Source organism: Pseudorasbora parva, chromosome 6 (genome assembly GCF_024679245.1).
Source record: "Pseudorasbora parva isolate DD20220531a chromosome 6, ASM2467924v1, whole genome shotgun sequence".
In the NCBI taxonomy this organism is placed as follows: domain Eukaryota; kingdom Metazoa; phylum Chordata; class Actinopteri; order Cypriniformes; family Gobionidae; genus Pseudorasbora; species Pseudorasbora parva.
The window spans coordinates 37469069-37483302 of NC_090177.1; the positions used below are offsets into that span (position 1 = coordinate 37469069).

The following is a 14234-nucleotide window of genomic DNA, read 5'->3' on the forward strand; positions in this document are numbered from 1 at the left end:
GTGTGTGTGTGTGTGTGTGTGTGTGTGTGTGTGTGTTTTCACTTACCCCGACTCCCCCACAGGGCAGCATGACGAACATCCGCTGTGACAGTATGCCTGTTGGACACAGAGTGACGTCAGGCAGATTAACTGTCATTCTCGCAATCGACGTTTGACATTTCCAACCCTTTAGTCATTTTGAAAGTCGCTCTTATTCGTGTGTTGGCGTGCCTTTGTGTCTTTGCATTGAAAAATGAGGTGTTGTGCTGGCCAGGCTGCAGCTGACTCATGTCTATCAGATCCGAGTCGTGTGTGTGTGTGTGTGTGTGTGTGTGTGTGTGTGTGTGTGATGATGTGTTACCGGCCAGTTTGCGATTGTCCAGTTTGAGGCGGTTGAGTGGATTGGTGCCGTACAGCAGGACGTGGCGCTCCGTGTGGACAGACTGCAACTCTTCTAGGGTGGCCTTCCTTCCTCGAATACTCTGCAGAGGAAGCAGAAACATCAAAGATGATGAGAGAGACTTCTCATGGTGGCGGCGATAGTGACACTGGAGTTATTCAAAGAGTGGTGGTTTCTGGACACTGGCGAATTTCCCTCTTTTTTTGCAGACTCTTATCAGTATAGGGAAAGTGAATGAGAACTGAAACTGAACAAAACTGTCGTCAGTATCTCATTTAAAAGTTTTGTCTGAAGAGATTTTAAGTCATTTTTAAAAGTGAAAATATTGAGGTGCTGTGACCCGGAGTCACCAAAAGTTTGTAAGAATGCAATTTATTTCTCTTTTTAAATCTTGTTATCAATTATTTTCTTAAGATTAGCATTTTTTTTAAGAAGAAAATGACAGGATTTGATGTTATCTGATTGTATAGTATTTTCCAAAGACTTGCCGATCAACTCAAAAAGAGATTTTCATGACGATGGTCTCGGGTCTCACAAAAACATTTAAACATTCTTAAACATTCTTAAAGGCCCAGTGAAGTGCCCTGAAACACGCTGCATTATTCAATGCACTGATGTAATTTCCACTGTAACAGGAAGACAGGGAGGGACATATTGAGCAGCTCCTCCCCTTTTTTAAAACAGCCAATAGCGTTTTGTTTATATCACAGCCTCGTCCAGAGCTGTTGAGCTCGGTAAAGCCACATTTGACAGCTAATGACAGCCACAGTGTAATACTCCCTCAAGATTTACTATGAAACTGTTACTAAAGCAAAAAAATAAAATAAAATAAAAAGATTTCTGTGCAGAATTCAAGCGTTTCCGATATGTTTTGTGCTCTGCACCGACTTGCACATATGATTCGATCTGTGCTATCGTGTCTCTGGACCGGAGCTGTGGCGGTTCACGGGACATTAACATAAAACCAAACTTCATTCACCCCAAAATTCCTTTGTCTGAATAGTTCCCTATCCCCTATATAGTGCACTATGTGCCATAGAAAACAGTAAATGTGTGAAAAAATGACTGATTTTAGCCATAGTTTCAGCGTCTATTTATAATGTAGGGGGCGGGGCTTCAGATTCTAGAGAGCATTTGATTGGCCAGAAAATCTTATGAGGAGTGATGTCATCAAATTCATTAATCCATATTGGCGGAAGTGAAAAAGTGAACGTTTTAAATGATTATATTGTCAGAATGTGAATTTTAGCATTTTTCTTTGGAGCCCACTAGCTCATAGTCTAACATATTCATACTAAAAGCCAAAAAAACTTACATTTTGATTTCATGGGGACTTTAAGAAAAACTAAATAACTGTAACTGCATTCTTAAGCTAGAAAATAAAAAGAACATAGAATTTTGAAATAAGAAAATGTAATCAATGTTTTGTGAGTTTTTATTTGAGAAGCAGTGTCATCATCTATCATTCTTAAGTGTACTAAGCACACACAAATCACATTAACTTTAAACATGAATATAATTGCTTAATATAATAGCACAAATCGGATGTCACCTGATTTCTCATGACACTGGATCAAACAAATAGCCTCAAACAAGTTGCTTTTAAATAGCAACTTAAATCTCACATGAATCTCTCACGTAGCTTCAGGAGACTCGAATGCATTGAATGCATCATATAAGCTGCTTTATTGTGCTTTCTGGAGCTTCACAGATTATTGAAGACGTCTAAAAAGTTGTCTTTTGTGTGTTCCTTCCACATGAAAAAAGAACATGAGAGAGTGAAGACATAACGAGAGAGTTCATTTTTGGGATTTTTGGGATGAACCGCACCTTCTATGTTGATGCTAGGCAGATTATTCAGCGCCCCCTTTAGGAAAGGAGAGGTAGTGCCGGCTGTAAATACCTCACACTGGCCCCTGAGGCCCCGCTCCTGCAGGCGTGACCAGATGCTCTGGATTCTCCCAGCATGCTCCGGGTGGCTGCTGTTGTCTCCACACGTGCACTGGTGCTTCAGCATTTGGGAGTCGTACACCAGACCTACACACACACACACACACACACACACACACACACACACACACAGAGGTTTGAGTCAGTGAGACCGTATCATTTGGTGAAGAGTTTCAGGGGGCCGGTGGAGACTCTGTACCCGTGGTGAAGCGAGGTTGGCTCTGGGGCGGCTCTGTCGCTGTGGTCAGAGGCAAGGCTTTGTCCGGCAGCGTCAGCGAGGTGGAAGCTGGAGACGACTGTGTACGAGAGAGCGGCCGGTGCATGCCGCCGAGCATCATGGGTACCGTCAGTGTCTCCATGTGAGCCGTCTGTCTGCGGAGATGCTGAAGCTGTTTTTGCGTTTCCCACAGACGGGACTGCAAAGAAAGCATTTTGGGACGTTATATGAAAACATGCTTACATGTATTACTGGGAAGTGATTAATGACTGTAATAGAATTTAATATAAAAAAAACGTATATGAAAAAAATGATGATGCATGACGTATTAATGGTATGTATACCTCATGATGGACGGTGTAAATTAAAAAAAATATTTGATTGTAATTTAAAAAATAAGTAGCTATAACGTAAAATAAAAATGACCTCACTGTAAATTGTTGTACCTTTTATTAATGGATAATAATGATAATATTAAAAATCATAATAACAATGTCAGTGTAAGGCTATTAATGGAGGAAATAAAAATGGCTTTTCTTTATTCAAGAAAACAACTTTTTTGTTTGGTTAACAGTTTGGATTTTTTTTTTTTATTATTATTATTTAAGAAATGAATATTGCTATTCTGCAAGGATGCAATAAATGTAAAGTAAAGACATTTATAACATTACAAAATGTTTTTTGTTTCTGTTCTTTTGAACCTTTTATTGAATTTTTTTATCATGGTTTCTGCAAAAATATTAAGCATCAAAACTGTTTTTAACATTATTAAAACTAATCAGAAATGTTTCTTAATCATCAAATAACCACATTAAAATGATTTCTGAAGTATCATGTGACTAAACATCTAAATCAGATGTCTTTTTGTCATTCAAACAATCATTGGAAAGTTTCGTTTTTGGCTCCCCCCTCACCTGTAATAATATTTTGTCAGAGCATTTTGCCTACAAAGCTTGGTTTATTCTGAATCTTCTCCATGTCTGCGTCTAACCTGGTTGAGAATGAGGGTGTGCTGCAGGTTGATCTGCTCCTCCTGGTTCTCCAGCTCTCTCTGTGACTCCGCCCTGACCTGCCCCGGATGGCCGTCGCCGGCTGACGGCCCCACCTCCTCTGAGTCCATGTCCTCTGAGGGGATCTGCTGGAGGCGACGCTTCTCGCTGGACTTCGACATGAGCTTTTGGACACAAGTGGAAGTACAATGTAAAAACATGTATATACACAAGAAGTGCATTGTATCAAATTAGGAATTTAAATGTTAATACGTAGTAGAAAAGGGTTAGTTCACCCAAAAATTATGTCATTAATGACCGTTCATCTTCAGTCACAGTTTAAAATATTTTATATTTAGTCCGAGAGCTTTCTGTCTCTCCATTAAAGACATATGCACACTATACTGTCCATTTCCAGAAAGGGAATAAAAACATCATCAAAGTAGTCCATATGAGACATCTGTGGGTTAGTTAGAATCTCTTGAAGCATCGAAAATACATTTTGGTCCAAAAATTAAAATAAATATGACTTTATTCAGCATTGTCTTCTCTTTTGTGTTTGTTTTCAATCCGATTGCGCAGTCTAACTCAGACTATAAACGAAGCTCACACGCACCAGATAACGCGTCAGCAGCGTTACTGCGCAGTCGCGAACGCGGATTGAAACCAAACGCGGAAGAGAAGACAATGCTGAATAAAGTCATAGTTTTTGTTATTTTTGGACCTAAATGTATTTTCGATGCTTCAAGAGATTCTAATGAACCCACTGATGTCTCATATGGACTACTTTGATGATGTTTTTATTGATGATGGACATGGACAGTATAGTGTGCATACACTTGCATTTGCTCTCGGACTAAATATAAAAAACTGTGTCTGAAGATGAACGGAGGTCTTACGGGTGTGGAACGACATTAGGGTGAGACATCAATTTAATTTTTGGGTGAACTAACCCTTTAAGTCCACCTAATATAAAAAGTGGGTCCGCATGCCTAAACTGAACCACCGAAATAAAAAAACGACAGATTTGAGTCAGATCTGGCCAATGATCGTAGCACTGTCGCTGTACCTTGCCCAGGTGTGTCTGCTGTTTGAGTCTCTCCAGCAGCTGTGTGCTGTGCTGCTGCTGCAGCAGGTGAGGGTGGAGGCCGCGGGGACTCTGGGGCAGCGGCTCCGAGCGCGTGCGGCTCAGCGGCTTATGAGGACCAGACGCGCTGAACTGAAGAGGAACCGGACCCAGACCTGGAACTGATCACAGGCAGCCGGGACAAATCCCATTACACTTTCAGTAGATGAAAGCATTACATTCAAGCTAGGTATCATAATATCAAGCAAAGTAGAAAAACATTCCACGATGCCTTAAATATAACAATTTCACCAGCAGGAACTCAGTCAACAGGGTACATGAATTATAAACACACAAAATACAGAAAGTTATACATGTTATAATTTCTTTTAATGTGGTATTTTGTATTTAAGCTCTTTAATATTAAGGTGCATTTAGTAAAACTAAGATTATTAAAATCTAAATCTAAAATCTATAATTAATATAGTGGTATATTTTATATGAAATAAAATAAATAGCATTATAATATACACTGCCATTCCACAATGCATTAATATAGTAAAAACAGTAATATTGTGAAATATTATTACAATTTAAAATAGCTGTTTTCTATTCTAATATATATTTCTATTCTATATATTGTGAAATGTAATTTATTCCTGTGATCAAAGCTGAATGTTCAGCATCATTACTCCAGTCTTCAGTGTCACATGATCCTCCAGAAATCATTCTCATGATGAGGATTTGATGAACAGGAAATATTTCTGTATATTAATGTTGTAAAACCGATGAATAGTTTTGTGGGAAACGTGGTAACACTTTATTATAAGGTTCAGTTATTAACTATTAACTTTTAGCATGCATATTACAAGGATATTGGCTGTTTATTAGTACTTATAAAGCACATATTAATGTTCTGCATGACCATATTTTATCTACATCCCTTAACCGTACCCAATACCTAAAATTAAAATGCTACAAAACTACCTTACTAACTATTAATAAGCAGTAAATTAGGAGTTTATTAAGTCTTTGTTAATAGTGAATATGTGTTCCCCGTACTAAAGTGTTACTGGAAACGTTATACTTTTTTCCCCAGGATTCATAGACAAATGAATCAAAAGAACAGCATTTATTTAAAATAGAAATCTTTTATAATGTTATATGTCTTTATTTTCATATTTAATTAATTCAATATGCCGTTGCTGAATTAATTTCTTTTAAAAACTACAACTACAACTTTTTGTTTGGTTGCTAACGCACTAAATAAAATAAAAAAATAAAAAAAGTATTATTAATTATTACTAAATTATTTATTATTAAATTATCATCAATATAAATAATAATTATAAATATACAACAAATCCATTTAAATGACAAAAAAATTGTCCTTTATAATTTATATTCTGAAAATATTTTGTCACTGGTGTGTTTCCCAACGGCTCTTCCCCGTCGTGTCAAGTAGTGACCACTAGATGGCGAACACATCAAGCAAACAGCATTTGAGCAGTGAAACGCTCAGACTGACACTGCAGCGCTCTTACCGGCCAACAAAGGGGCGTGAACGAGTCCGGAGGGCTCCAGGATGAGGACGGGCTGCATGAGCTGTCCTGTCTGCTCTTCCACACCCAAGGGAACCAGCAGCGAAGAGCCACCCGGCATCAGCCGGCCCAGCTTCAGGGAGCCCAGCTCGCTCTCCGCCTACAGAGACACAGGCCAGCGCTTACTACATGATGCTACCAGCTTTAGACTGCAACTGCGGCCGCAAAATAGATGATGAGGTGACACTTGCAAGAATGAGGAACAGCTTAAAAATACATTACAGTGGCTCTAAATGGGTCTCGCTTCTGTTCTGACATAATGAGAAAAAAATATTATTTAAAATGAGAGTTCACACGAAAATGAAAATGACTCCATGCTTTACTCACCCTCAAGCTGTCCTAGATGGATATGAAACTCTTCTTTCAGATGAATACAATCAGTTATATTAAAAAGTGTCCTGGCTAATCCAAGCTTTATAATGTCAGTGAATGGCTGTTTCTGTTCCCACGGCTCCAGGGGGATAATAAAGGCCTTCTGAAATGAACCGATGCGTTTGTGTGAGAAAAATATCCATATTTAACAAGTTACAAACTGTAATCTCTAATATTCGCTACTGTCGTATGGCGCTCCGGTGAGAATATGCTAGTTCTTGCGAGAACCAAGTCAGTTTTGCTCCGTCCTGTGCGCTTCTGTGTTCGCCACCAGAACTTGTGCTACGCCTGCGTCCTATGACATACGCTGGAGCGCCAGTCGCTCGTGAACGCGGGGACAGCAGTTAGCAGAAATTAGAGACAGTTTGTAAAGTTTTAAATATGGATATTTTTCTTACACAAACGCCTCGGTTCACTTCAGAAGGAGCCGTGTGAAGCAGTTATATGATGATGGATGCACTTGTATAAACCTAAAACCAGAAACAGCCATTCACTGCCATTATAAAACTTAGATTAGCCAGGAAATGTTTTAATATAACTCTGATTGTATTCGTCTGAAACAAGAATGTCATACACACCTAGGATGGCTTGAGGGTGAGTAAAATGGGCTAATTTTCATTTTTGGGTGAACTATCGTTTTAATGCAACTAATGACAGGACATGGCTGTGCCTCGATGTTTCATGTGGAGAATTATTGGCTAAACAATTTTCAATGTTGTGTCACCACTTGATGTCATTTTATTACTTTTACGTGAAAAGCAACAAATTTGTAACTTTTATTTCCCTTGTTCTCATGTTAGTTGAGAGGCTTTCACTCATTTGTGGGTGATTTTAAAAATAAAAGTGGTGTTTTTTAATGTTTCCCCAGCACAGCTGGCATGACAGCTAGCCTACACCCCTATACAGATGTTGTCCAGCTTGCAGTGTTGACAGCTTTGTTGGTTGTAATGGGAGCAGTGCAGTTTTGTCATTGCATTGCAATTTTCAGTTCATTACAATTTTGTTTCTATTGATCATGGCTGGAATGTTAGATGGACTAATAACCATCTGGGACTGAATATTATCCATATTCTAATCGCTTAATAAACAGAAAAGTGATGCGTCTTATGGTTTTCAAAATTGTAATTTGGGTATTAGTGAACATTTATTACAAAATCTATAAAATCTTCAAATTTTAAATCTTTATTTTTAATGAAATAAAGGCCACTTAAGTGTATTTAAAAACAGAACACGTTCATGAAGGTTTCCTAACACACTTAACTTACATGTTTCAATAATCTTTTGTTGTGTTTTAAAGAAGTGCACTTGTTAATATATATATATATATATATATATATATATATATATATATATATATATATATATATATATATATATATATATAAATACATGACACACAAGTTTCAATGGAAATTAAACTTAAAGTATATTTTATTTGCCCAAAAATGCTAATAAGTACATTTAAATCCTATTTCTAATAAAGTAAATGGGTCAAAAAGCACTCATTCAATTTAATATAAATGTAAAGTATAAAACATCTGTAAGAGAAGCAGCGTTGAATGGTGGCGATTGCGATACCTTGGTGTTTGCGGGGAGGCCTAGCGTGATGGTGGGCAGACTGGATGGATTCTGCACTGTGAAGTGAGCTAGAGACCCGTCCTGCAACAGCAGCCTCTGAGCCTAAAGCGCACACACACACACACACACACACACACACACACACACACACACACACACACACACACACACACACACACACACACACACACACACACACACACACACACACACACACACACACACACACACACACACACACACACACACACACACACACACACACACAGGCACAGACATTAAACAGCTATCAGGGAGGAAATGCCACAAAAACATAACCCAGATAGTTTATGTTTCATTTGTGTTATCTAACATGTGATTTATTCTCTTTTAGAGCTAGTGCTGGACTTCTGTAGACACCGAGGTGACCTCTAGCAAATATGTTGGTTTATAATAATAAAAAATTAATAAAATAAAAATCAGATAAAAAAATAAATAAATTATATATATATATATATATATATTATAATTCTAGGAAAGCATTATTTGTGCATATAGTGTTTTATAATATATATTTATATTATTAAAATAATATAAATTACAGTTACCTTTCTATTTGATGTTGATTTGTTTTATAATTATCAGCCATAAATATTTCACTTGAGAATGTTTTTCAGGTAATATATTCAATTGAAGTATTAATGATATTTTGTTGATATTTTTATTTGAAGAAAAAAAAAAAAAAGAAGCTCTCCAAAGGTAAAAAATGGCCCGCAATAATTTCCATTGGGCAAATATTGTCCCTTAGCAGAAAAACCAGCGTGTCCGCCTGTGTGTGTGATCAGCTCTTGCGTGCGAGCGGACGAGGTTCCTGTGTGCAACCCATCGGAGACTCCTGCATTAATGCAAACCCAAAAATGGAGGAGCGTAGAGTAATAAAGCGATGAGGACTGCTTTGGATGGAAACCGGAGATTGGGTGTCCTGGCAGCTGCCTGCAGCTGTCCTTCTCCAGTGTCTTTGTTTAAAACATGTCATTATGCCAAAGGGCGGCGCGAAGCACAAACCTCCTGAAACAAGCCCTGTCGAGCACAAACAACTCCCACCAGAGCAATATTAAAGAACTGTCCCATCATGCCTCTTGTGCGTGTGTGTGTGTGCGTGCGTGCGTTCGGCCGGGAGTTTGTCCTTTGCTCAACAGTTTGTCTTTTTGAAAAAAAGGTAGAAGCTAACTTCGTTTAAACTGACGACATTATTACATAATGAGTCATTTCCATAATTGCTTGGATTTATAATAGCATCACCAGAACGTCCCATTATAAGGAAGCCAAGATACACCTTAGAAGCTCGTCTGAGGAGTGCATTTGGAGAGTGTTACCTCATGGGACAGGCTGGCAGCGGGCAGCGCTCCGTTCTCATTGGGCAGGCTGTCGTTTGGAGAGCTGCAGCCGGATACTGGAGTGCTACTGCTGCTGGGGGACGAATCTGAGAGGGACACACACACACACACGCTGTCACTTAATGCATTTTAAACATGGACGGCACATCAATGCATGCATTACGGTTTTTACTTAAAGCACTTCTTCAAAACTCTTCACAGTCCATGGGCTAGTATTACTACACAGAGCAAATGAGCATGAGCGCAATAAAATAAAAGCAGAGGTGGGAGTGGAAAGTTCTGCATGTGATCAAGCAGATGCAATGTCATGTCAAGTGCAAAATGGGTTAAGACGTGCCTTTTTGGGCATTAAATAATGGCACAAATTAACCTCTCTCTTTTTTATTTCTTTTTTGCAATAGCGTCAGCTGCAAAAATAACTGTCCATGCCCTTTTATTGCTAATTTCTTACATCGTGTCTTTAGTAAATTCAGATAGTAGTTTTATAACGTCAAAAGAGGGTAGCTTTAGTGCAGTTTTTATGTGAAATGAACTGCTGTGCCAAGCTGTAAGTTGGAAAGAAGAACCGTGTGAAGAGTTTTGAAAAAGTGGCCTGAGTATTGAGAAATGTGCCATGGTGATTGTAAAAAAAGAAAAAAACATTTGTATTGTATGCTACAAGTGTATTGCAGCTTGATTTGATATGCATGATAAACTAATATAACTATTCAGCTGGCAGCAGGTGTAAATGAGAACATGGTGGTTTAGTTAGTTACCCAGCGCATCAGGAGCGCGGTGCTTGACGGTGGGCGGCGCGCTCTCTTTGCGGGTCAGCGGGCTCTTACGGGTGTTCAGGTGCTTCTTTAACTTATGCTTCACCTTCAGGTTGGGCTCTGACCCTGCGGACAAGAACAAAACAAAAAACAAAAAAACAATAGCATTACCAAAAAGGATGAGAAACTTCCTTAATACTTTTGATCTGGTTTGGGTCATATAGTAAACTGTCAACTAGCTCATTTACAGTACTTCTGCAGGGTCAATCGTAGTTTGTTCAAAAAACAAGTTGTTTTTCGTAACTCAATATCACACTCGTATCTATGCAATATGGCTGTATATAGGCACGGCTGTAAATGCCTACGTACCTCGGAGTGATATCTGCACGGTTATTTGTGTGATATTGCTTATTCATCATATAGTGATCGTGTCTCTTCAAAAGAAGAAGTGTCAGTTTTGGTGGAATTGACTTTATAAATCTCTCATATTTCATTAAAAATACACTATATTGCTAAAAGTATTGGGCTACCCCTCCAAATCATTGAGTTCAGGTGTTCCAATCACTTCCATGGTCACAGGTGTATAAAATCAAGCACTAGGCATGCAGACGCTAGGATAGGTTGCCATCTGTGCAATAAGTCCATTTGTTGAATGTCCTCACTACTAAATAATCCAAGGTCAACTGTTAGTGGTGTTATTACAAAGTCGAAATCAATTGGGAACAACACCAACTCAGCCATGAAGTGGTAGGCCACGTAAAATCACAGAGCGGGGTCAGCGCATGCTGAGGTGCACAGTGCTCAGAAGTCGCCAACTTTCTGCAGAGTCAATAGCTACAGACCTCCAAACTTCATGTGGCCTTCAGATTAGCTCAAGATCAGTGTGTGAAGAGCTTCATGGAATGGGTTTCAATGGCTGAGCTCATCTAAGCCTTACTTCACCAAGTGCAATGTAAAGCGTGGGATGCAGTGGAGTAAAACACGCCGCCACTGGACTCTAGAGCAGAGACGTGTTCTCTGGAGTGACCAATCACGCTTCTCTGTCTGGCAATCCAAAGGACGAGTCTGGGTTTGGTAGTTTCCAGGAGAACAGTATTTGCCTGACTGCACTGTGCCAAGTGTAAAGTTAGGTGGAGGAGGGATTATGGTATGGGTTGTTTAGTTACAGTGAAAGGAACTCTTTATGCTTCAGCATTCCAAGACGTTTTGGACATATTTTATGCTCCCAACTTTGTGGGAACAGTTTGGTGATGGCCCCTTCCTGTTCCAACATGACTGCGCACCAGAGCGTCGGTCCATAAAGACATGGATGAGCGAGTTTGGTGTGGAGGAACTTGACTGTCCTGCACAGAGTCCTGAGCTCAACCCGATAGATCACGTTTGGGATGAATTAAAGCGGAGACTGAGAGCCAGGCCTTCTCATCCAACATCAGTGCCTGACCTCACAAGATGTGCTTCTAGAAGAATGGTCAAATATTCCCATAAACACACTCCTAAACCTTGAGGAAAGCCTTCCCAGAAGAGTTAAAGCTGTTTTAGCTGCAAAGGGTGGACCAACTCCATATTAAACCCTACAGATTAAGAATGGGGTGTCATTAAAGTTCATGTGCATGTAAAGGCAGGCATCCCAAAACTTTTTGGCAATATAGTGTATTTTCATTTGTATTTCGAAGATTAATGAAAGCCTTGGTTTGGAATGACACGAGTATGAATAATTGATGACAAAATGTTGGAATATCCCTTTAAGACCAACTAGTCAACTACTCATTTAAATGACCCAACAATTAGTCGATTTTCGATTTAGAGGTAGTTTTGCACATCCCTTTTGACCTGTACCTATTTATATGCAAATGTGGCATAAACTTCCTTTGATCCCACAGTTACAGCTCTATGCTCTTGCTGCTGGTTCAGAATGAAGAAGGTTCTGAAATCTCTTCTCCACTTCCTGCTAATTGTGTCTGTCATTGTAAAAACACTATTACACCATCAGCCTTGAGTTCTGGCAGAGGACATGTTGAAAACCGTAGTTCCACAGCTGAACTAACTCAACTTTAACAGTTAATGACATTCCTCCACGCAGCATCTTGTGGTTATCATGATAAATGTTTCCTCGTTCGACCACTGAGCACAAAGTGATCCTGACAGACGGCACTAAACTGATATATAGTGGACAGGTCAAGTATTTACAAACTCTCTCAAGGACTACTTCAGCAAATCTTCTACACTGAAAAGATACAATTTTCTTTTCAAAAAACTCTGTGTAAAAACTGTGCAAAACTCATCACCACAACGCTTGAATGACGTGGTTGGTTGCCAGGTGTTGCAATGCGGTTATTAACGTGCTCTGAACAGTGTATGGTGTATTGTTATGCAGTTGCTAAGATGTTCAGAAGGTTGCTTAAAGGGATACTCCACCGCTTTTTCATATTAAACTGTTATTCCCTTAACTAAGACGAGTTGACACATCCCTCTCTCGCCTCAGTGCGTGCTCTTAATCTCTCTGACGCACGGTGACGATCTGATAGCATTTAGCTTAGCCCACTAAGCCCAGTTCATTCACTATGGTACCAAACATAGATCAAGTTAGAAGCGACCAAACACCTCCACGTTTTCCCTATTTAAATACAGTTACACGAATAGTTGAACGACCTAGTATGGTGACACAAAATAAAGCGTGGTGCTTTTCTAAGAGTATTTAAAAGGAGAACTATAATGTATTGTGGAATAGCACTTCTGAGAGTACTTCGACTCGGCACGGTAAAAAGTCCCAGCTGTAAAATCCTCCCTTTTTACTGCGCCGAGTCGAAGTTCTCTCAGAAGTGCTATTCCAGTTTCATGAACTCGTTTCTTTTAATTTAGACAAACTAAAATGTATCTGGAACTGGGCTGGGATCTCTATTTCCCAGCATGCTTTGCCATGACACTCAAAAGGGACAGTAAATGCTAAAATAAGTGTTATGTAATGTTTTTTTAGATTAACGCTAAGTGGGTGATTTAATAGTGTTTAATGTTCTGTTATGCTAGTTTAGAAGAGTTTCTGTTATGTTGATGTCTGTAGGGCTTCCATCATGGCGACGAGTGGAGCATGAGCTTAGTTTGAGAACAGATTTATGTTAAATGTTTTATATTGCTGTCCCTATTCAGCAAGTGCTACGTTATCCTAATGCTATCAAAGCATTGTATGACCAGTTACCAATTAGCTAGTTAAAGCTAGCCACTACTAAAAATGCTTAAATTGCGATTTATAATAGAATAATAACTTCTGGAGAGAAACAGCGCAGACATTGGACAAAGACGAAACTTTCCAGAGCACATCCGTCGGCGTTCGCACACGCTTTTAAATGGAGCACATGCTAGAGTATGCATACAAAAATTAAGTATACTGTGTGCTTTAATGGATGTCCAGTCATAGTTATTATGACACAATGAACAGTAGTGTTTCGGCCGCAGGGCTGACAGGGGAGTGTTCTCGGCTTTCAGAGGTAATTACGAAAGGTTACGCAAGGCCTTGTTAACAGCGTGATGCCTGGAGGCAGAGCGAGGCGCTGGGAGTGTGTTTGATCAAGGAATGCTTCTACACAGCACACCTGCTAAAAGACAAGCCCTGCCTCCTGATCTCAGGTGTGTTTGTCTGTGTGTGTGTGTGTGTGTGTGTGTGTGTGTGTGTGTGTGTGTGTGTGTGTGTGTGTGTGTGTGTGTGTGTGTGTGTGTGTGTGTGTGTGTGTGTGATCTGTATGTAGATGGTGATGTCATGCTTTGATGAATGAACTCTCATGTGATGTTGTTTATATGCATGTTGGACGGTGACGTACGTGCTCGTCTCAGGTTAGTCGGTTCGTCGGGTCCTTCTCTGAGAGTTGGTTTTGTGAGCGGCTGTAGGGGAGCGCTGGGATCTGGAACCAACTCCCTGTGACAACACAAAAGATCTTTATCTTACATGCTGATAATAAGGAC

General features: G+C 39.5%; 1 protein-coding gene across 3 annotated transcripts in view; it reads right to left on the reverse strand.

Moving 5' to 3' along the window:
- The window catches only part of hdac7a (histone deacetylase 7a), a 121179-nt gene that overhangs the window by 33792 nt on the left and 73153 nt on the right, over positions 1–14234 (reverse strand). For all 3 annotated transcript variants that reach the window (XM_067446837.1, XM_067446836.1, XM_067446838.1), the window contains exons 6-16: positions 14093–14187; positions 10284–10406; positions 9508–9614; positions 8153–8254; positions 6146–6302; positions 4605–4783; positions 3538–3720; positions 2529–2745; positions 2283–2416; positions 341–461; positions 47–96 (exon numbers count right to left, since the gene is read on the reverse strand). In XM_067446837.1, the coding sequence (XP_067302938.1) occupies positions 47–96; positions 341–461; positions 2283–2416; positions 2529–2745; positions 3538–3720; positions 4605–4783; positions 6146–6302; positions 8153–8254; positions 9508–9614; positions 10284–10406; positions 14093–14187 (1468 nt within the window). The remainder of the gene's footprint in view (positions 1–46; positions 97–340; positions 462–2282; positions 2417–2528; positions 2746–3537; positions 3721–4604; positions 4784–6145; positions 6303–8152; positions 8255–9507; positions 9615–10283; positions 10407–14092; positions 14188–14234) is intronic.